Source organism: Sceloporus undulatus, chromosome 5 (assembly GCF_019175285.1).
Source record: "Sceloporus undulatus isolate JIND9_A2432 ecotype Alabama chromosome 5, SceUnd_v1.1, whole genome shotgun sequence".
Taxonomy (NCBI): Eukaryota; Metazoa; Chordata; class Lepidosauria; order Squamata; family Phrynosomatidae; genus Sceloporus; species Sceloporus undulatus.
Genome location: NC_056526.1, coordinates 147888280 through 147912789, shown reverse-complemented (window position 1 = coordinate 147912789; position 24510 = coordinate 147888280). Strand labels below are relative to the sequence as shown.

Here is a 24510-nt window from a genome sequence, read left to right as displayed (position 1 = left end):
TAGCCAGTGGCACCAAAAAACAACCAAAGACACATAAGGTATTGCAAGTCTACTGAACTGTTGTTTCGATTTTTAATAGAGTTCCCCCCACATGCAAATGCTCAAGAGAACTGGCTAGTGTTCATTGGTTCTCTGAACTTAGCAAGAGAAAGTTTGAAAACTGGTTGTTGTTTTTATGTGTGTTACATACATATGAGAATACCAATGTACAGTAAAACATTTGCAACCACTTTTAGCATTTGTTTAAAAAAAGAGTAAGGAAAAGGTTGTAGCCTGTCAAAAGATCTTCCCTTTGATCCTAAATGTGTTTTGGAAAAGTTCTAATCTTTTTTCTAACTTTTATTTTAACCTTGGGGGAATTTCTTCTCAGACACATCTGTCAGTAAACCATGGCAACAATGTCTAATTATTTTAATAAAATTCCTAACAATGTGGCTTTTTAAATGTATTTATTTCATTTGTATGCTGCCTTTCTCCTGGGAGGGACCCAAAGTGGCTCACAGATAATTTTTTGGGTAAAATAAACATGCCATGTCAGTTCATTAAAAAAAAGTCCAGTACCCATGCACAGTCAATACCTTTGTTACTGGCCAGAAGCATTGGAGACCTTAGACTCTTTTCATAAGGCACCATACTTCAAAAAGCTGTGGGTTTGAGGTAAGAGGAAAGAGAAAGAAATGGCAACCTGGTGCTGAAGTCTTGAAGAGGCTTACATTTTGGTGGTCATTCTTATTTTAAGACTTCAAGCAGAATTTATGGGTTTGACGTAAAAATCAACTTTTTGATCTTTCTCCTCCCCTACCTGTCACTTCTTTCTGTAGCCATCTTTGCTTGGTAAAGAATTCTGGAGATTTTGAATGGTTGTCTGTAATTTTGTACATTTTAATTGGCTGAGAATAGATTTTAAGTTTTTTTTTCTATCCTAGGTTTCTGTAAACTTCAGAAACACCCACTACTAGTGAGGGCTTCATAACAGCCTCAAGAAACTTCTTCTGTTTGAGAATGTGAAAGATCATGCCACCTGCCAGATAATTCTACACTTGATAGAGAAGCAGCTCTGTTCCATTACTTTAGCAATGCGCTCTGATCTGAACAAAGTTTGGCAAGTTTGAATGGCCTTTTCACACTCTTCAAGAATACTGTAGCAAGGTGTGTAATGACAGAAATGTATAACGGTGCAAACATGATTTCACGTTTGCTATCTCATTTTAGTTAAAACAGCAGCTAGTTCAATTTCCCCTCAGTTGTTTCATTTAACATGCAAGAAACACGGTTGTTTTCTTCATAAATTTCCTTGTGTTTTATCATTTTTTGCTTTGCCTTTGTGTACCTAAAATTTCATGCTAATGGAAAGGTCCTGCTGTTCCATGGCATGCCTCTAGGTGGCTCTGTGTATATCAAAGAAGACTACTACCCATTAGGTATTGCATATGCATGCCTGACCTGTTGGACGTTAAAGAATTCATATAGGTAACAGCTCAAGCAGAGATGAAAACACTCAAGATGGAGATAGATACAGGCTCATTAATATTTGTTACATCTCACAAAGTGTTCACCAAAAAAAAAAAATAAAAAAAAATCAGCAATATGCAGCTGAATGAAGCAAATACTGCAAAGAAAATATACACAGGAGAAACAGCAACTCCACCAGGTATGTGCATAGTGGTAAAACACAAGAAAGAACAGAATCATAACCTAGATCTGTAGGTTGCATCAACAAAGGGATAAAGCAATATTAATTTAAATGAAAACTATCAAGTCTCTTCTGGTGGAACAGCTCAGCTCACTAGGGATGACAAAACTTTTGCATGAAGTCAATTCAGTTTTTGAACAGGGCACTGGACAACGGAAGAATATTATAGCCAACGTGAAACACAAATTCTTGAAAGCCTAAAAGTTTCCAATTGCAATTAGAAGTGCAATGGCTAAGAATTACAGTAAGACAGTTTTTTTAAAAAGGCATGCTGACAAAAGCTGAATCTTATGTGAGGCAAATGTCTACTTTTCCCATTATGAAAAAAAAAACTTTACACATTTTTGGTAGCTTCCAAGTGACCATCAAGTGGTGATAACAGAATGCTACTCCTTGTATTTAATTAAATGTATTTTCTTGTCACAGAGAAGAAATTCAGCAGGCTGAATCTGATTCAGGCTTATCCCCAAATGGAAGAGTTAAGGAAGTTTCTTAGCACCAGTACTGAAAAGAGATTGTTGGAGTATAATCAGCTGGTGTTTGGAGTGCCACATGCATCTGCAACTTGGCAAGGGACCACAAACCAGGTATTACAAAGTATATGTGGTTGGAACTCTGGTCAAAAATAGGTGACTTTCCTATTTATTACTTTAATATTTCTTTTTTATTACTTTTATATTCCATGGGATTCTGCATTGCTCCCCATATGAGATCCAAGGCAGCTCACAACATGGATTAAAATAAAATACTGAAAAAACAATTATAATAAATACAGTTTGAAACAATTAAATTATTGTCATGAAATCATCATTATTCCAAGATATAATGACCAGGTTCATTCAAAGAGCGTGACACAGGTTCTCAAAATATTAGAAGAATGTGGACTCCTAATTAAACCGTGATAAAACAGAGATCTTCAAAGAACCATTCACATTAAGGACACACAATTGATGCCAAAGACAAGTCACCTGAAAAAATAAAAAGCTGTCACGAGGACATTTCACCCAGAGAACATTTCACAGGTTTGTTCATTCAATGACGTTGTTAACATTAAGTTAGTTTGTGCAAAGTGACTATGCTATACAGTATTTACTAAAGAAACTGCTTCAGGGAACATAATGCTGAGAATGGACTAAGCAGTGTGAACAACAAGCCTTACAGGAATCATAGAAGCATGCAACTCTAGAACAAGTGGTAACATTCTACAAGATACTCTCCAGAATTGCAAAGATTAAAAACCAAGACGTATGTGGCCAAACAAGAACAGTGTGTGATCAAGATGGCAAAAGTTATTAATGAGGGAGGGCACATAGGGGGCAAAAGTTATTTTCAGAGAAATAAAATAAAATAAAATTGGGGGAAAGGAGGGGGAATGGGCTGCACTTTTGAAGGTAGAGCTTGCAAGTTACATTTTTGGATAGTAACTCCCATAATCCCCTAATAAGCAAATACACCTGCCTGCCTTACTTGCTAAGACATTCTGGGAGTTATAGTCCAAAGATGTAACTTTGCCAAACTCTGCATATTTGTCACCAATACTTTTGGTTTTTTCAAAGTGCAATGCTACATTTGTTTATTCAGAAACAAGCCCCACTGGGGTTGTGCAATGTGCTTCTGAGTAAGAGAGAGCCTAAATAACATTTGAGAGTGACTACTATGTGTGGGATACAGAGAGGTTTTCTGGCAGGGGAGATACAAAGAGCAAGGTGAGGCATGGACAGTGGTGATGGAGAAAAAGATTAATCTCATAGAGGTCAGGGCACCTACAGTACAGTAAAATTAATTCACTAATGGTCACAGGCTACAGTCTTAAAGTAGACTGTAAGGATCATGTACATGCTAGATTTGCCTATGTCCTGAACTAATATACTTTTCTCCAGTGCTATCAGGCTATTTTTAAAAAGCCAAATAGTTCCAGGCACAGCTCACAGCTCACAACTTCCAGAAGCAGCACACTGTAGCAAGAAATAACAGCTACTGACTACCAGTCAATTGAGCCAAGTTAGCAAACACATTTTCGACAAATGCCTTTACTGTAGTTCAGAGGTCTTTTTTTGGACTGTGTTATTAATACACAGTTCGCTGGCGTTTAGAGTTACGGACAGGGCCAGCCCTACCATTAGGCAGAGACACCATGATGAACACAGCCATCCAGCCATTCCTCCTGGGACTCTGTCTTGCCCTGCTGCCCCCCTAGGCTAGGCTGCCATCTTCAGGCATGCCCAAGATCACTGTCCTCCCTCCAACTTTGAAGCAGTGAACCTACTTTAGGGATGCAATTCAGCACCTTGGCTAACTCCTTAAAAGTTCAGACTAGAACACAGAATGGCTTCCCTTACCTCAGTCATGAAAACTTCCAGCTAGGAAGATTGGTTGACTTCAGTATGTCCCATGGACAGTGGCGTACCAGGAGTTGGTGTGACCCAGTGAGGGGTGGGCAATGGGGGGGGGCAGACTGCCTCACCCCTGGAGGTCTATTAGGGCTCTGGCATTACTTACCAAATGGAAGGTAATGACCTTCCCAACAGCCACTGCCACTGGAAGGGGCAGTGCTAGGCCCCCAAGATCCATTTGGGCTTTGGCATGGCTGCAGTCATGCTGAAGCCCAAATGGAAGGAACTGACATAGCTGCTGGGCAATCAAGAAAGGGACACCTGGCGTGGCCAGCAGCCACACCAGGTGTACCACCCCACTGGGTGACACACACACACACCTCAGGTCTCACCTGGAACAGTTTGCAACCCTGAACCCCCCTAGTAACCCCCTAGTAACACCACTAACCAAAGGGAAAGGGAGGCATCCTGTCTTTTGTCTCTGGATGTAAAAGGCCTTAGGGTGGCACTGGTGGAACAATAATTAATAAATGCTACTTTGCATTTTTAAGGCCCTTTTGCCTTACCATTGTTATGTAAATGAATAAAATAGACAGAAAATTGGAGTTTAGTGTTTTGGTTTATATAGTATATTCTAGACCTGCAAAGAACTGTACCATCTGTTTGTTTAAAGCTTATGTACTGTTCCCTAACATGCTGAGCTCATATGTCATTTTTGGACTTAAAAATGGCATGGACACAGAGGATTCTGGGATTTGTAGTCTATAAATAACTTTTTCAAGCTCTGCAAATATACATGTAGGTTTCAGACAAAAATGTTGGCTGTGAGCGATTAGAGCTGAGAGCCAAAATCTGTAGATGGAATCGGGCTGGGGAAGAGTGATCTGGATTGCATAAGAACTGGAAATTACAATACTGCAGGGTGTATGAGGTCCATAAATTCTATTCCTTTTCTATTTGGGATGAACTCAGCACAGTTGCTCAGCACAATATTCTAATTTTATCAGATCAGCATATTTCTTTTATTGCATTGCAATACATTTCTGTACAGCCATTTCTGTGCCAAAAAATGTTGGGAGTTAGGTTTTACCAATTACATTCCTAAGTAGATAAGCCAACTTCTTTTTTATTTTTATTTTTAGAATCCATGTGTACTCTCTCCAAAAGATGATCTCATACAGTCACAAGTCATTCTCTAATAAACTATCAACTTTAAAACATTTCAAACTGCTTTCAATCAGCAGGCTATGGAATTTAAATAATAGACAGAACTTATGATAATTTATTATTAGATTCTGGATGCCTTATGAATCTTGAAGGTCAATTATGTCTCTCCTGCCCTTAAGGATCTTAGATGAGAACTGAGGAAACTGCAGTTTTCTGCCTACTACACTACATCTCTACTGTAAACATTGCATGAAGTGGATCTCTATGAGGTCATCTTCCGTGACTTCATCAATGCAGGGTGAAAAGCCAAAATGCACCTCTCTACTAACCACCACATAAAAGGATGAGTAGGTCGTTTGGTTTCTTTTGCACTATTTTTTATTGCCAGATACGTTTGCAATCCTGAGTGTCTGAGAGAAAGGGAGAACATTATGAACCACTATTCAGTTTGTGGAAGTCTTCTTCATGTTTCTATCTTTTTGATTATCATAATTTAATTGTAGGGCTATTCAGGTTCAAGGAGACACGAACAACACCAAGTTTGTCAATATTTCAGGGACATCTGATATTCAAGTTTATGTCTCTGAAAACAGACCATTTGTCTGCCAGTTTCTTGAGAAGATTAGATGATGTTTTGACTACCATGACTTATATTAGCCCTGGCACATTTGTGGGTTAAGATTCTCACACAGGCATCACATAACTTTAAATTCCAAGGAAAAGTATGTCTAATATCACATACATGGCATTGTATCTGTTCTACAGGTGGACAGGGGATTCTGGTAGCTGTAAACCAGCATATCAGAAAGGAACAAGGTTGGGAAAAGCTGCTTTAAAAAACTGAAGTGAAGATGCCAGGGGTTAAATCCAATGGTTAGCCCCAACAAGAGTAGATCCACTGAATAAATGGGACTTGTTAAATCGACACTTGGATTGTAATTATTTACTAAGAGCTTATCCAGAAAGGGAAAAAAGTCCCTGTAATTATCAAGTCTTTCCTGTTCTTTTTGCTTTGATTTTACCTGCATAAACAGGATGTTTTTTAAAAATATATATATATTTATTATTATTCTCGAAAGTAAAATGTAACACATCCTGAAAGCAAAAACAGACTAATCTTCTCTTGATATAAACCTCCAAATAGTCCATCATTTAAATAAAAAAACAATTTTCTCTTGAACAACATAATCTCTACTTATTCTCTGTCATGTTCCAATGTGCTATTAATATTCATGATTTTTCATTCAAACTCTTCTTGAAATATCCTGGATTTCCCCCTCCCTTGTGTTCTTCCTCCTCCAGTTCCCTCTGATCATTTATCACATCTAGACTTAGGCAATGTTTCAGAAACTGGTTTTCACCAATCTCCACTGAGCTCTTTTTAATCATATTCTAGAGTTATAACCAGGGATGGAGCTCAGCACAAAACAATCTCTATAGAAGACTTTGCTCCTTCTTTATTACAACTTCAGTTGTTCTTACATGCCTTTAAGCTAACTCCAGCTTATGGTAACTCTATGCTAGGATTTTTTTTTTAATATTTATTTATGTATTTATTTATTTTGCCAGATTTATTGAGGGGAAGTTTGCCATTGCTGCCTGCGTAGGCTGGGAAAGAGTGACTTGCCCAAGATCATCCAGTGTATTTCCCCAGTTTAGCAATTTATTTCCACAGCTTAGTCAAACCCTGGTCTCCCAGAGTTCTAGTTCATCACTCAGACCATATATATGTGTGTAAAATATATTTATAATCTATACTATTGTCTATTCAGCTAGTATTTTTCTGGTTGTTTGGCAAGTGTACAAAGGTCTGTATTTAGGTTTATCTAAAGATTTTATTCTGCACACAGCCCTTTAGGGGTCTTCTTCTATCTTTATGGGATGGACATGAATTGGATGTAATCTTGGGGTCTGCTTGTCCTGCATTATTTGATAAGTTTCAGTTTGTGCAGCCTGTGGATGTTTGCAGGAACCTTGGAGAAGTGAGGGCCACCATGTGCATACTGGATCCTTGCCCTTCCTGGCTTTTGAAAGCAGCCAGAGAGGTACTGGCTAAGTGAGTAAGGGGAGTGAAAAATGCCTCACTGCAGCACGGCTGAGTTCCATCTCGCCTAAAGGAGGCTGTGGTGAGTCCGTTACTGAAAAAGATCACCCTTGATCTCACTATTTTGGATAACTATAGGCCAGTCTCTAATATTGCATTCTTGGGCAAGGTTCTGGAGCAAGTGGTGGCCTCCCAACTTCAGGGTTTTTGGATGAAATGGATTATCTAGATCCATTTCAATCTGGCTTCAGACCTTACTATGGGATGGAGACAGCTTTGGTCAGCTTGGTGAATGACCAACACAGGGAACTGAGCAGGGTGCGTGTGTCCCTGTTGGTCCTACTGGATCTCTCAGTGGCATTCAATACAATTGACCATGGTATTCTCTGGGCTGCCTTTTTGGGATGGGACATGGGGGGCACTGTTATGCAGTGGTTCTAGTCTTTCTTGGAAGGTGGTGTTGGGGGACCCCTGTTTGACTTCTTGACCATTGGCCTGTGGGATCCCTCAGGGTTCTGTTCTGTCCCCCATGTTATTCAACATCTACATGAAACCACTAGGAAAGTTTTGAGGTGTAGTGTCACCAGTATGCGGATGACACTCAACTCTATCTCTCCTTCCCATCTGATTCCAAGGAAGCTGTCTCTGTCGTGAATGAGTGTCTGCTGTCAGTAACTGACTGAATGAGAGCAAAAAACTGAATCTTAACCCAGACAAGACAGAGGTGCTCTTGGTCAGTTGTAAGGCAGAGCCTAAAATCTCAGACTCACACCTTGGGTATGCTCCTGGACTCTACTCTGAGCCTGGATGCCCAGGTCTCAGCAGTGGCCAGGAGTGCATTTGCACAGCTTAAACTTGTGTGCCAGCTGCACCTGTTCCTTGAGACATTAGATATGGCTACAGTGATACATGCCTTGATTGCATCCCGTTTGGACTACTGCAATGCACTCTACATTTGTCTTTGGAAACTGTCCGGAAATTTCAGCAGGTTCAAAATGCCACAGCCAGAATGCTGACTGGGGCCAGTTACAGGGAGCATATAACTGCCTTGTTAAAACATCTTCACTGACTACCTGTTCGTTTCCAGGCACAATTCAAAGTGCTTGTCATAACATATAAAGCCTTACACAGCTTGGTTCCAGACTATTTGAGAGTCCGTATCGCCCCATATGAACCTGTGAGAACCCCCGTTCTGAAAGATAAGGCTTTCTCTCAGTCCAACCAAAATCACAGGCTCACCTGGTGAGGACACGAGAGAGAGCCTTCCTGGTGGCTGCTCCCACCCTTTAGAATGCCCTTCCATGAGGCTAGATTGGCCCCCTCCCTGCTGGCCTTTTGCCAGCAGGTAAATACATTCCTATGCAGGCAGGCTTTTTGAAGTCATGCAAGCCTGGTTTTATTTTGTGGGGGGTTGTTTTAGATTATGTTTTTAACTTTTGTATATTTTATGTGATTTTATATTGGATAAGTTTTAATTGTTTTGAATTTTATTGTAATTTTAAATGTTTTATCTGTGAGCCACCTTGGGTCCCTCCAGGGAGAAAGGTGGCAAATAAATGAAATAAAAAAATAAATTTAATTAAATAATACATAAACAAAATAATTGGGGAAGCAGTGCCACTGTGGTGGCATGATCTGTACCTGAGTTTACATGCAGCAATCTTCTTCAGACATTCAAAAATACCTTGCATGTTAGTGGAGAATCTGCTCCTATATTTCCATACCAGAACCTTTTCTATAACAGACAGAATCCCACTAATATTACTATCTATGAATTGTGTTTCTTTGAGCTTGGCATCCGTGAGAATGACAACATTATTTTAAAACCCTATGAAAATATTGCATAAGAGATACATCACTTTCTGCTCAAATTTCCACTTTCCCCCTGAAATTTTCACATTTTTTTTTACACATACTGTAGTCTGGACCCAAGCTAGACTCTACCCTATTAGTGCTAGGACTCCACTCTTTTGTAGGTTCTTTTAAATTGGCCATTCAAGAACAGACAGCCTTGTGACATCATGAAGGTTTGGGATGCTATCAACCTGGCCACCCTACTTAGAAATGGGAAATTTACAGTAGATGCCTGTAGCTAGTTTCAGTTCAGTTTGGGGAAGATAAAAGGTGATGAGAGAGGAAAGACTTTCTGGACCACATAAAACATCAGCAGTTATGAGACAGCTGCTGAGACTTCAGAAGTATTTGCAGACAAAGTCAAGAGAAAGACAGAAACTAGGGCACTGTTTAATTGGATTTTTTAAAAACAAAAATCAGCCTGAACTCAGCAATTTGTAGTGCAAATTGTCACTACCAAGTATTTTTAAACATTTTACTAAAGTAATTGCATAGGATACACCAAAATCAGGACAGCATGTTACTTGGAAGTACCTATAACTAATTTCTTAAGTGAGTTTTCTTTAAAATGACTAGAATGCTTGTGTTTGTTTAAAAGTGCTGTCTAGTAATATCTACTTAAAAACTTCTGGGAATGATAATTTATAAAAAATAAAGAAGGCCTTTCTCATTAATATCTATATCTATAATTCAGCATCCTTATGTTCTAGGCTATTTGAAACAAATCCAGGAAGTCTAAAAAATACATAACCATAAACAATGTAATACATAAAATTAAAGGTTAGTATAATACCACCAGCTGGTCAGCATAAAAAGATCAGCTGTGATTTCTGTAAGTAAATCCCTATTAATTCCTTCCTTTCCATATTATTGATGAATAAGAAACAACAACACAATTAACTTTTTTCTACTGTGTTACTTAAAACACACAAGCAGAAGATGAATGATTTGCTAATGTCTTTCTAACATATGTTCCTTCAGTGCAATGGGTTCAAAATTTAATAAGGAATGAAGAGTTAATGTGTGGCTTTCCAACATTTTCATTTGAACTGCAAATGAAGACCAATAGGCTATAATACTGGGTGAGTAGCTAATTTAAAAAATAACACAAACCAATACAGCCCAAATTAATATGGGAAAAAACTACCACCAAATTATGCAGGACTTGAACAAAACATGTTGCTGCCTGAGGGGGACCGACAGATAACGCTGCCTCACCTCCCATTTTTCACTAAACTTGGGCCTGTCTAGAATCTTTCAACCCAACCCTCTTCACTAAGGTTGTATCCTGATCACCGTAAGTTTAGCATGTATAATGTGTGTCTGTCATGTAAACAGTCCTAACAAGATCTTCTTCAACAAAGGGTCTCTACCTCTCACACAGAGCTAACATGAATGTACATGAAGAAAAGAAGAATCTACTACCTCAGCTGGAAGTTTAATTTAGAGGGATCTTGGTGAGGGAACTGAATCCTAAAAACTGACTTTTTTTTTTTTTAACAATCTAGGAGGTTTGTGAGCTGCCATGTTTGGTAGGTAGACTCCTCTGCTACCGCCAACAACCTAGCTAGTCCACAGCAGCTGCTGACAATGACCAAGTCAGAGAAGGTATGTTTCTTGTCGTCACTGGTTCCTTTCTGGTGCCGTCTTCTAAGGCAGGATGGATGGGGGGATAGGTGTTGCTTGCCTCCCACTCTTGCAATTTGTTAAAGCACATCTGCCAGAGGACCCATAGATCTTGGCTGGGTTTGCTGGCTAACCACAGTTTGTAACAGGGTGGACATGCTCTAGGAATTGGAGGACCATAACTGGTCTACTGGAGCTTCAGAACCTTTGATTCTGCTGGACCACTCTAGCATTCCCAGCAGCAGCCATATGTGATCAGCTTTTTAAAAGGGTGTGTGTACTTTTTTTGGTTGAAAAAGGATGGGGTGGCTTTCAAGAGCCACATGGGAACCTTACTCCTGAGAGCTGCACATAACTAATGGGTCACACAATTTCCAATGCTGGTCTATAAAGCAGCAATATGATGGGTTCCTGCTTACAGCTCTACAAAGTGTTCCTTTTGCACTTTGTGCCTGGTGGTTTGTAATGCAGAGAACCAGTAAAAGTGTGAGTGGAGTAACTTATCACTAATGCTCTATCTTCCTGTTATAAGTTCTTTCATAAATGTTACTTCGATATTGAAATATAATAACCAGAGGGTTTCCCTGGTCAATACTGCAATTAAAGTTCAACAATCACATCTGGAGATGTTTTAACAGTGTTTTTCTTATGTGATCTTTATTTTTCTATTGCATCTGATGTAGTAGGACAGACTCCCTGAAAGACTTATTGAATAAAACTTGTTACTCTTTAAGGTGCCACAACACCTTTTGCTCTTTTTGTTGTACCTTGACTAACACAGCTACTCTCCTTTCCCTCCTCAAATTCTTAAGCTACTGGAGATCAAAATTAATCATATCACTAGAGTGATAAATAAGGCCTTTTACTCCTCCATAACTGAATACACAATTATTAACAATCATCATCATCGTAAAAAACCCTTCTCCTCAGAAAAACACACTTAATATTCATGAGAAGAAGTGAAGGCATGTTTTCTTTTTCACACCACATGCTTCTATATTTATATTCAAAACATTACCCACCAATATTTGTGCCTTACAAGTGAAAAATAAATTTCACATCACCAGGAATGCTCTTGAAAATTTTCTCAAAATCCCTATTAAGTATAATTGCATACTGAATATTTTATGCAGGCTACAACCTCATTTTTCTGCATAGCCTGAGAGACGTTAAGAGCTGTCCAGTCATCAGGAGCTTTCCAATACATGTGTGCTGTTTACAAATGTTATAATATAATGGATCTACTCAGCATACACGGTACAACCAAACAAGGGCTTCTAGATAAATTGGAACAAGGTGCTCAGGGCAACAGACTGAAAAAAGAAGCTAGATAGACAGGAGACAGATCTACATACTCTGCAACATTTTACAGATGAAAAATGCCCCCTCTGTGGTCAAGATGGCAAAAGTTATTAACGAGGAAGAACACATAAGCTAGGAAAAGCTACAACAGGTTACTGAGCCTACTGAAAAGGGCAAAATTCTATCCCCTCATCTCCTCTCCCGCTATTGAGATAACAAAGTTGTACTTTTGCACTGTGGATTCAGTTTTCAGCAAGTGAAGTATGCTAAGGACAAAGGAAGGAAATGCGAGGAAGGGAAAGAAAAAAGGGACATTTGAAATGCAGTGGGAAAACTGGGACAATGGAGTATTAATTGGGGCTGTCACAGCCAGATCAAGACAGTTGGAGAGCATGTGGATAGTTAAAAAGTATTCTTGCAAAAGGAGAATCTGTACTCTGAACAACCCCTTTTTCTTCTTCAAAGTACAGTTGTTCTAATATATGAATGCAGATAGAGTTGAGGCTCCTCTTAACCACGGCTCAGACCAAAGAGATCTTAACCTCACTCCAATCTTTTCTGCATGAAAGTGAACCAATTGTCATGCCACTGACAAATGTGGCATCTACCAGAGAGATGCAGGGATAGAGTGTAGCCATACAGAGGCCAATGTCAACTTCCAGCTGAATACCAGAAGTTTACAGCTGTGTGTCACTGCAAATCTTTTATTGTCTTTATGGCAAAAATCCCAATAACTGTTTTCAGAAATAAAAAGCACAGATGTGAAGGCACTGAAGTTCTTGCCAGATTATGACATATGGAAACTGTAAAATATGGATATATTAAATGGTGCCAGAAACATGAATAAAGTATATCTTCCTCCCAGTATTTGACATAGATGAATTGATTTGTGGGCATATGCACCAGACCAGAGATAAGTAAGGCTAGACACTGTGTAGCATATGGGTCTCATTTGCCTTGCCAAGACTTTTGTCCAGAAATACTTATCCTTCCAGTTCTCCCAGAAGGGCGAAGTTCTGAAAGAGTTGTTATAGAGATTATAATGATGGAATGATGCCTTAATGAGGATAGGCTTTATTACCATTTTAAAAAATCCTGTAAAAGTTATTCTTCATAGGATCTTCTGTGTAGTCATCCATTGTGTGAGTTCTGGGTCTTACAAAAAAAGCTTTTAGAGATAGACGAAGAGCCAAATCCATCCCTGTGTATGTGGAGCTGCATTCCCATTAAATTTCTTCAGTAAGAAATTTACTTACTACGGAGGCTAATTTGTCCTGCTAGTTTCTGTATAATAGAAGTGAAGCAAAGTGTCCCGCTGTCTGAGGCAGAATGATAAGTAATAACTCCCACCAACCGTCACCATTGACTTACCATGATTCAACCATGTTCCCCCACCTTCTGTTTCGACCACTTGCTTTGTCCCACTATACATTCATACCCAGCAAATCACTGCACCATACTGGGCATTCAGTCTATGGAGTTTATCACACGGGGGAAAATTGGAAATTTAAAGGGGGTTTACCCCATGAAAATCGTACAAGTACTATTAAAGTGCAATTAAGATTTTCACACATTATCCCAGGAATAACCAGGCAATAAACAGCAACAAATCATTCACAGGATTTTCCCATGAATGATTTGTTTTACTGTTTATTGCCTGGTTATTCCTGGGTTAAAGGTGCTTTAATTGCTTTTGATCACGATGCCATGTGAAAACTTTTATTGCGAATGTGCACAATTGCGCAATTTTCATGGGATATTCCCGGGATAATGTTACTTTAATCACAATATCATGTGAAAATATGTATTGCAAATGCGTGCTTTTCACTTCTATTTGTCCCTGTGGGATAATCCCCTATGTCACTACTGCATTTGAGTCCTGGTAGACTTTGAGGGGTGGCATACACTGGACATTTCTGTGTTAAGTCATTACTTAAGCACCTGGTGCAGCCTTTCAGAGCTAAACAATGCCTTGCTTTGAAGATCTTCATGACTGGCACACTTCCTAGATGTGGTCTGCGCCGCAGCCTAGAAGTGTCCAGCAAAGTCACCACAGCAGAAGCAGGACTCCTTCTGCATGGCAAGGTGCAGTTTGCTGTTTATCATACTCCGTGCCTAAAAGGGGAGGCGCTCAACTAGGTGTAGGGCTTCCTTCAGTACAGAAGGAAAGCACTGCGCACAAATGTTCAGGGTGATCAGGTGCTGAATATCAGTTACAAATAAACTATCCTCTTTTTACTATTTTCAAGAGGAACTTGCAACAAAACATTGTAGTTCGGAGTGCTTTTTCTCAAGTTCAGACAGCCACCCAGCCATGCACTCTTCCAAAATACTCCATTCCATTCCACCTCTCCCTGCCATGCCCCATTCTCTCAATACGTCAAGAGTCAGCCAGCCTTTTGTGGCTTATGAGTATGCTCAGGCTATTTGGAAATCCTACCCCTCCCCATAGGGTTTTCTTTTCTTTTCTTTTCACTCCCTATAGTTTTCCCACACACATTTAGTCTTTTCCCCCCTAGTTGTTGTTTAAATCTGTAATCTTTGTGGTCCCCCTGCCCCGCAACTGCTAATATCTCTTTCTTGTATGTAGATGGTACCTAAACATCTGGACTCAGAGAACTAAGCTTCCCATTAATATACAGGATGACATGTGCAACAGCCCATTCTCGTGGAAGGATGCTTTGAACATAACACTTAAAACTTGTAGAAGCTGAGGTTTAAGACCCTACTTCCTCTTTAACATGCTGTGAATTACTTTCTGTGTTCATAAAAAGGTTTATAAAAAACCCTTGCTGTGGTTCTTGGGTAAAGCTACACAACTAGCAATTCAGAAAGACAATATCTAGAAAAATATTAAGGCCTAAATTTCAGGGTGAGGGGGGCAATTGTTGGACTGAAACTCCATCATTGCTCCCTAATCTGACTAGGGCTGAAGGGAGCTGAACTCCAATAATATCTTGAAGGCTACATATTCCATAACCTTACTTAAAAAACAACTACTAGCCGCAATAAATCAATGGGATTGACATAAAGGTTGACTTGCTATTTAATAATCAATACAATAGGTCTACTCTGACTGGGACCAGCAACATGTAGTCCACAGAATCTCTTCTGTCCTCCTTTAGAATATACAGATAGTCTCATAAAATGACATCAAGCTACCAATGTAAAACAGAAAATAAAATAACCAAGCATTAAGAGTATCTGCTGTGTTACCACACTCATTTTGCCACATCCTAAAGCAATATGAAAAAGGACTGTCACAACATTTTTCCGGTTTGAATTGAGCCTAACCTTGTCCTTATGAAATGTTAAAAGATGTTAGCTACATCTTAGGAAGGAGAGCTCCAACTTCAAAAGCAAAAAAAGTGTATGCCATATGTTGCTACTGACTCACACTAGTTTTCTTGTGATGCCCATTCACAGTAAAGACAAACTCTGCAGGACAAAGCCTTATAAATGTCTTCAGACTGTGTTTGGATAAAAATCTCCATAAATCTTCAAAGGATTTTTGCAGATTCAGATTTTCAAACAGGAATTTGCTGGGTGTGAATGTATAGTAGAATATTGCTAAGTCCTACATACAAACCATACATGCATGTGTATTGTGGGGTTACTGCTTCTTTGTTCTTCTACAGAATTTAAAACATCCCCGAGATGTATCCTGCACATGTGCACTGCCCAGTGTAAGACTGTGCAAAGACCCTAAAAGGACAGGTTGCTTACCTGTAACTGTAGTTCTTCGAGTGGTCATCTGCGAATCCACACAAATGGGTTATTCTGTGCCTGCGCAGCATTTCCAGATCCTACTGGAATCGCTAAGGAAGACTTTTTGGTGGTAGCTCCACCCACCCTCTATATAGGCAGGATGTCTTCCTACCCCTTCTCAGTTCCTAAAGGTCTGCTGTAAGAGCAGACAAGGAAGAGAGAAAGACACAACAGAGGGGAGGATGGGCGGGATTTGTGTGGATTCACAGATGACCACTCAAAGAACTACAGTTACAGGTAAGCAACCTGTCCTTCTTCTTCGTGGTCTCTGCGAAGCACATAAATGGGTTAGACTGGCAAGCTTGTTCCTCTGTGGAGGAGGGAGCGTCCTGGCAATAAACAATTAGTAAACCAGAAAATAGTCTGAATGTTAGTTATTTGACAGGTGCAAACTAACTTTAGTGCATTCCAGAAAGGAGAACAGCTCTGCCAAAGGCTGCTTTACATCAATGTCTGGTATCAAGTCTGTAGTGCTTGATAAAGGTCAGAGGTTGTAACCAAACCGCAGCCTTGCAAATGTCCTCCAAGGGAATTCTGGAGAGGAAGGCTGAAGATGAAGCTATCGCCCTGGTGGAATGGGGTCGAATTCGAGCAGGCGAAGTCTTACCAAAAATCTTGTAAGAGAGAAAGATTGTGGCAGTCACCCATTTGGACAAATGTTGAGGTGTGACAGGAAGCCCCATTTGGGGGTTTGAGTAACAGACAAAGAGTCTGGGAGAACAACGAGAGGACAAAGTCCTGTCGAGGTAGAAAGCTAGCGGCCGCCTAACATTGAGGGAGTGGAGTCTGCTCTCGATGTCAGTGGTTGGGTTTGGGGCTAGTGTTGGGAGAACGATGTCTTGATTAAGAGTGACTGTGGCTGGAGAGGGCGAGCACAGTCAGAAGACTTGCTCCTCTTTCATGAGGATGGGTGGCCAGCCACATCCTGGTCCATGGACCTCGGTTTGTCTGGGGTTGGGGACCCAGAGACATCTGAAGAGGGTTTGCCCTCGGCAGCATTAGCCTTGGCTGGGACCCCAGAGGCTGAAGATGAGAGGTTGTTCTTAGTGGCAGCAGCCTTGGCAGAGGCTCTAGAGGGAGGCTTCAGAATTTGCTTGTAGAGCATGGATCTCAGGCACATCTCCCTATTCTTCCTGACCTGGCCCTAAAAGAGTGTGCAGACATCTTTAGACCAAAGCCAAGGGACGAAGAGAGAGAATTGTCAAGGAGTCCGAGTGTTACTGTTAATCAGAGTCCAAACCAAGTCCAAGTCACAATCCAAAAGAGTAGTCAGAGTCAAACAAAGTCAGAGCAAACACAGTGAAACGAAAGGGAAAGCTAAGGAAGGAGCGATTCCTGAGCGAGCATCCTAAGCTGCTCACACAGCAGACAAAAGGAACTGAGAAAGGGCAGGAAGACATCCTGCCTATATAGAGGGTGGGCAGAGCTACTGCCAAAAAGTCTTCCCTAGCGATTACAGTAGGATCCTGAAATGCTGCGCAGGTGCAGAATAACCCATTTGTGTGCTTCGCAGAGACCATGAAGAAAAAAATTGAATTATTTTACCTTTATTTGATAATAGTTGTTAGAAAGCCAATATCTATGCACCACAAGAATTAGATAATAGAGTCAATTTCAACTTTACAGTAAGAAGAGGAATTCAGGCTTAAGAAAATTAGCTACCTGATAGCTTCATGAGAAGTTCAGATGCTGCTTTAACTGACATGTCCTGCTGTAATACATTTGCTGGCACTTCCTGTGATTTGAGATTCTCCTCAGGAATGCTTGGAGATGATGTTTCAGGTTCATGGCTGAAAACATAACTGGATTTAGGCAAAGTGGGGCTTGGATTTTCCTCATCTTTTGGTTCATCTTTTACTTTGAATGTTGGAGTCAAGGGTTCCTTTTGATTTGCAGCTGTTAAGAGAAAGGGAGAAATAGATTTAATTAAGTGTGTGAAGGCACTAACAGAAGGCAGCAAGCTCACAGGAGCAACAAAACATGGATAAACTCCTGGGTTTGGGACTACAGAAGAAACTCTACAAAGATTTGAATTGGAGAGGTCTTAGAAGATACACCAAATATTGCAACAAAATATTGCAAATTACTGAGGCAGAAACTACCATCTCTCTAAAAAAATTACCACTTATCCAAATAGTAATGTATCACAGAAAAACCATGAAGAACTCCAGTGGCAGAGACATTACACATATGAAAAAAGAGAGATTGAGAAAAATAATGGAGCAGAATGGAAAAATTCTGAACATGATCGACTATTGCCCTAGGGTAGTGCATTCTATATGTTTTTGTGGTACAATGAGGGAACCTATCACCTCTCAGATATAAAATAAAAATTTTAAAGGCCACAAAAACATAGACATAGATAACTGCTTATGTGTTATATCTATATCCCACTTCTGCCTCAAAGATCTCAAGGCAGCCTACATGCCTCTGTACTCCCCCAATTTATCCTCACAACAACCCTTTGAGATAGGTTTGGCTGAGACTCTGATTGGCCCAAGGTTACTCACCGAGTTTCACAGTTCATTGAAGACTTGAACATGGATCTCCCAAATCCTTATCTAACCCTCTAACCATTGCACCAGACAGTACCAGAAGAAGGTAGATGGAGCTGTGATGCTCATTATTGGTGTTGTTATGGGAAAACAGGCACTTGTGAAGGAAGGAACTGACCAAATCACAAAAACTACTGCAATTAATGCACTGGGCTAGAGTGTGGCCCCCCCCAAAAAAAACACCAGTATGCACTTGTGCTGAGAATGTAGTTTGCTTAAAAGAAAATGCCTGCATTCCCTGGGACAACTGAATAGCAACTGTTCTTTTACTGAGTTCCAGAGCCCAAACTCAGGATGAAAGGGCCTTATGTTTTTCATCTTCAAACCATCAAAGCCTTTTCATCCTTTACTAGGGTGCGTGTTTGAGGGCTTGTAGATGACCAATCATGTGAGTCAAGAGGTCAAGGCAATAACGGGAAAAAAGTCTAGAAATGCTTTTCAAGCACTGTTATTAATTACAGTCAATAAAGGATTTGCTTCAGTATACAGTTTACATAACCAATTAGCGATGGAAAGGAAGACATAGACTGTGATCCTATGTTAGCTTACAAAAGAGAAATAATGAAATAATAAAACTTACAGCTGACAAGATAGGGAGAGAAATGATATCCAAAGGAACTGTGTTATTGATTGGTGCAGGATTAAGACAGGAAAATAGAGTGTTATCAGAACAGGATGATCAACGTAGGCAGAGTCAGCTGCCAGGAGAAGGCCAGAACTTGATCAAGGGAGGTAGGGGCCAAAGAATCAACCTGGGAATCAAGATACTCAGAACACAACAGAGCCAGGGAGACTACTTGTCTCAATCAATAACTCCCAGCATTCCTGACCATTATTCATGCTGGCTTGGGCTGACTGGAATCAAAGTCCAAAACAAATGAGTAGGGAGGATTGGTCTGTGCTTCACTGTCACAATGCTTCAAGCTGTGAAGCTGATGGTCCACCACAAGGGGCAACCACTCACAGAAGTGGAAGGCCATGAGCTGTAATCCCAACATCTCTGACATAAGGAAGAAAAGGGTGTGTGCACGTATAGAGGCATTACTGTGAAATTATTTGCTGGGTTTTCCTTTTCTTGCATCCAAGATTTCTCATGTTTCTCAGCCACGAAGATTGATTTACCTATACTGGACAAAACAGGGAGCCTTATTCTTTCATGAAATCAATGGCATTATATAGAAGTATGCTAATAGACAAAATAATATATTGGGGTTGGGGGCGGGGGTATAGTTGAAAGTCTCCTGAAAGCATTTATAGCTTTAGATAGAATATTTAATTCAACAGCATCCATTCCTTCTCAGAAATTAAGGAGAAGTGTCCACTTCACATCAGATGTATTAACCTACATGTTTTGGCTGTCTCTTCTAGAGTAGCTATACAATTGTCGGGAAGAAGCGCTACATCAGAATTAAAAAACCTTACAACCTATTCTGGGCTGCTGCCACACTGCAGAATCAATGTACTGTACAGTAGTTTGACACTGCTTTAACTATCATGGCTTCTATCCTATTGAATCCTGAGATTTGTAGCTTATTGCGGCACCAGAGCTCTCTGACAGAGAAGGCTGAATATCTCACAAAACTGCAAATCACCAAATTCCATAGCACTGGACCATGGCAGTTAAAATGGTGTCAAACTGCATTAATTTTGCAGTGTAGATCCAGTCCTCTGAAACTTCCTTTGGAGTTCCACTTAACAGCAGACACACATACACACACATCATTTTAGATCTCTCAGGCTTTAGAACAGCAGAAGCAAGAGCCCTGTGGAATAACAGGGGGAATTTGCCACCAACAGATTCCTTGAATAATGACTGCAGGGGCAGTATAAGCAGATTTTACCAATCCGATATACAACTGCCTAGCCTTGGCACCTTTTCATTTCTTTAATTACCCCTTCATTTTGCTCATTTGGAGAGAAGCCTGCAATCTACTGATCTAGGCCAAACCAAGGAGGGTTTCTTTTTTTTTTTTTGGGGGGGGGGGAGGTACCTCTCATGTACCTCTCCTTTGTTGTTATTGTTGTTGCTCAAATTATAACAAATGGAAATGCTTTCTAAAAACACAGGCAGTAAAACTTGTAAGCCCCACTAAATAAAACATAATTGCCTACTGCTTTATGGGCTGTTAAGTATCATGGTGCTGGTCAAACGTAGGGCTCCACACACAGTATTTTAGATACACATTGCTCTGATCAATGGGTTTAATTTCTTCTTTTAACATCATATCTCTCCCCTTGTGTGGCATTGACATATCTACCAAGTTTACATTTTCATCTTAGAGATATATCTTACTCCTTCAGTGACATTATAACATGTTGCTAGGTAACACTGCACACAAGTCAGGCTTCAGGACCTTCTGTTAAGACACTATAAAATAAGCACAAGGGGCTTTTTGCATGAAAAATGCAAGACTGGGTCCTTAGTATTCCTGTCTGCTAAACACTAAAGAGTAATGTGTCAATTTCTGAATAAAAATGACATTAAGAGAGAAGAGTATTCAGCATCTAGACCCTGCACTCACAGTCAACAAACATATTTTTGGCCTGTTTTCCATTATCACAAACTGTGCTATTATTATTATTATTATTATTATTATTATTATTATTATTATTATTACTATTATATGCAATGGCCCAAAGGTATGGTATATATTTATTTAAATTGGGTATACATGGAAAGCAACATAAATCTAATACATAATAATGCAAGATATCCCATTGCTGATACCCCAGACTAGGTGCACAAGTTAGTAATTTGCCTACCTGCTGTTCTAGCCCCAGAAGACCTTAGATATCAGTCCAGCCATATGGCCAATGCATAAACGCCGCCCGCCCGCCCGCTTCCATCTGGGCTGCGGCCCAAGGGACTCCCTGCTGCCCCGGAGGACGCCACTGCCTTTTCCACCTGGCAGCGGCCCTGGTGAGGACTCTTTGTTTGCCGCCGCGACGACGTCTTTGGAAGGGGAGGGGCCAGGTGAGAGCGGCCCCTCATAAGCCGGCTCGCTGGCCTCCCCGAAGAGGACGCCGCCCGCCCGCCCGCTTCCATCTGGGCTGCGGCCCAAAGGACTCTCCTTTACCCCTATACCCTCGGGGAGGAGCACCAAGGACAATTTGCCTGGCGCCGCTGTTGCGGTCTTTTTGGAGGGAGGGAATTTGAGAGGGGGGGTGTAGGTTTTATTGTCAGGGGATTGTTTTTCTGCTTTGTATTATACTGCTTTTTCTGCTTTGTATTATACTGTTTTTTTTTTCTGTATTGTATTATGTATTATGTACTGTATTTTTATATTGTTGGCATTGTATGGTATTGCATTATTTTTTCCTGTGCATTGTTTTGCTTTGTATTCTGAGACTCTGTTGTAAGCCGCCTTGATCATATGGAAAGGCGGGGTATAAATAAAACTAATAATAATAATAATAATAATAATAATAATAATAATAATAATAATCAATTGATAGCAAATTCAGATGTCCTTTTAAACGCTCAATTCCAGACACTGGGACCATTTATCATAGTTACTTCTAAAGATGCAGCTTTTGTAACAACTTAAAGACATATTTACAGTGTAATCTTTGGAGCCTACTCAAAGGTTTATTAAGGTAAGTGAGTACAGCAGAGATGGGCAATGTGTGCCAGGATGGGGGCTTAAAATGGTTTGGGTTCCTTAACCCTCTATTCTGCCCAAAATTTAAAAAAATCAAAATTGGAAATAAACATGCAATCATGATTCCCTCCCCCCATTTTTTACCCACATATTTTGCCATTTCTAAGCCTGGTGCAGACTATATTGAATGCTGACAATGAGAGAATTTGGCCCTGGCAAAATGATCCATCCCTGGTGTAAAGGACGGCAGTATTTTTCTAGCATAAATGCTAACTATGGACTAAATACACAATGAAGCGGACAAAAAAAATATGCCACAATAAATGTCTATATATTTCAGAGGCTTCACTTGGTGGTGGGTTACATTATTACATTATCAGTGTAAACGTGGATATGAAGCAGTTATATTCAAATCACACAACAGGGGCACAAACATGAGAAGATTTAGGGAAGAGGAAGAATTGTAGTCTGTTTTTAAATTACTTCACAAATTCCTGTACAAAATGATCTGATCTACACTTCTTAGATGAATCTTAGCTATTCCCTGGATTTTGTACTTCACTGAAGGTTGTGATATAGTTATCAGCAGTAAAAACAAATGAAAATATTCTTTTAAACACATAACATTTAATATGCTCTATAAAGGTAAAGGTAAAGGCAGTCCCTTGACATGAATGTCTAGTCGTAACCGACTGTAGGGGCAGTGCTCATTTCTGTTACTAAGCCGAAGAGCCAGCATTGTCAGAGGACTGATCTGGTGGTCATGTGTCCAGCACGACTGCACCGAATGCTGTTACCTTTCCACCAAAGTGGTAACTATTTATCTACTTGTATCTGTATTCTTTCATACTGCTAGGTTGGCAGAAGTTGGGACTATTATTATTATTATGCTTTATTTATATAGCGCTGTAGATTTGCAGTGCTGTACATACAAACAATAAAATAGATACTAGTGACAGGACTTGGTCCCCGAACTGCCAACCATCATCAGAATTGGCGTCTTAACCACTAAGCCACTGCATCCCTGCCTATATGCTCGATAGGTATGTTTAAACACAGACATTAAGAAGATATTTTAAATGGATCAGAATAGAATGAGTGTTTAAAAATGAGAAAATGGCACAGATCAGAAATGAACAGCATCCATCCCTACCTGAGAGTTTCATGAGAAAATCTGAAGCCATCTTGACAGAGATATCCTGGCTGAAAAGTGCTGACGTTGTATTGGTCACAAAGTCAATGGAGTCTTTTAACTTAGTATTGTTGGTGGTGATTCTGTCAATAACACTGAGAGGATAGGATGGGGTGGAGGCATTGTCATCTTTGGGCTCTTCCTTCACCAGCAGAGCAGGAATGGTACTTCCTGACTGCCCAACTGCCTCAGGTGTTTTTGAGGCTGTTGCAGCAGCCCCTGCCTGTTCAGTCCCCCTGTCTTCCTGCTGCCCCAATCTGGAGTTGTCGTTTAGCAGCGGTGACACCTTGACATCCATTTCTGGGACCTCTTCCTTCACTTTGGCTTCTGTCCTCAAGAAGTGCTGATGGCAACGCATGTGGAGTTTCAGGCTGAAGTGGCGAGAGGAAGTAAACGGACATAGCTGGCACTGAAATGTTTCTCCTCGGTCCTGGTGTTGGTGAACCTGAATAAGTATGTAAAGAAATTACTAATAGTAATACATATTTAAAGGGGGAAAATATTATATTCTATTGTTGTCTTTCTTCTCTGTCTTTATGTGGGCTTCTGTTTCTCATTTGACACTATTAGTAACCTTAACAAGGGAAGTTGGTATTGCAAGCTTAAATTGGCTCTCTCTATATATATGCAAGAATTTCATGATGAATATTTTACTATATAGATTTTTGTTCAGAGGTCACTATTTAAAAGTCACAGAATTATTCAATAGCAAACTAAAAAGCACAATGCTGCCCAACTTAGTTCCAGAAGCAACAATTTTCAGAAAGATTTATATATTTTTGTGCCATGAACCAGCTCTCCTAGTCTTAATACTCTGCTGTGAACACAAAACCTTAGCACATTTACTTGGGAGGAAAGTCTATTGATCTTAGGTTGCATCCACACTGCAGAAATAATGCAGTGACACCATTTAAACTGCCATGGCAAGACTATGGGATTCTGGGGATTGTAGTTTTGTGAGATATTTAACCTTCTGTCAGAGAGCTCTGGTGCCAGAGCAAAATTCTCAGAATTCCACAGTACTGAGTCACGGCAGTTAAAGTGATGTCAAAATGGATTATTTCTGCAGTGTGGATGGCATCTAAAAGCATTTTTGTGTCTAATTATTCTGAGCTGCTGACTAGAGTGTGGAAAATGTCCAGTTAGTGACATCTGTAATTCAAAATGGTACATTTAGAAGTAAGCATAAAGAAGCAGAGAAAACACAGAGTTGGCATTTTTGTTAGGTAGTCAAGAATATCAGATGTGATAGAAAAGCTCTATTATTGTTACTAGCTTGCTCGTGGTTTAAAGCAGCCTTCCTCAACTTTGTGTCTTTGCTATGCTGGCTACGAATGACAGGAGCTGTGGTCTACTGTATGTGGAGGGCACTGG

General features: G+C 40.1%; 1 protein-coding gene across 1 annotated transcript in view; it reads right to left on the bottom strand.

The window, feature by feature from the left end:
- ZNF827 (zinc finger protein 827) overlaps positions 1-24510 on the bottom strand; it is a 115763-nt gene that overhangs the window by 68630 nt on the left and 22623 nt on the right. The window contains exons 4-5 of the mRNA XM_042469675.1: positions 23098-23581; positions 17450-17683 (exon numbers count right to left, since the gene is read on the bottom strand). Of these exons, the coding sequence (XP_042325609.1) occupies positions 17450-17683; positions 23098-23581 (718 nt within the window). The remainder of the gene's footprint in view (positions 1-17449; positions 17684-23097; positions 23582-24510) is intronic.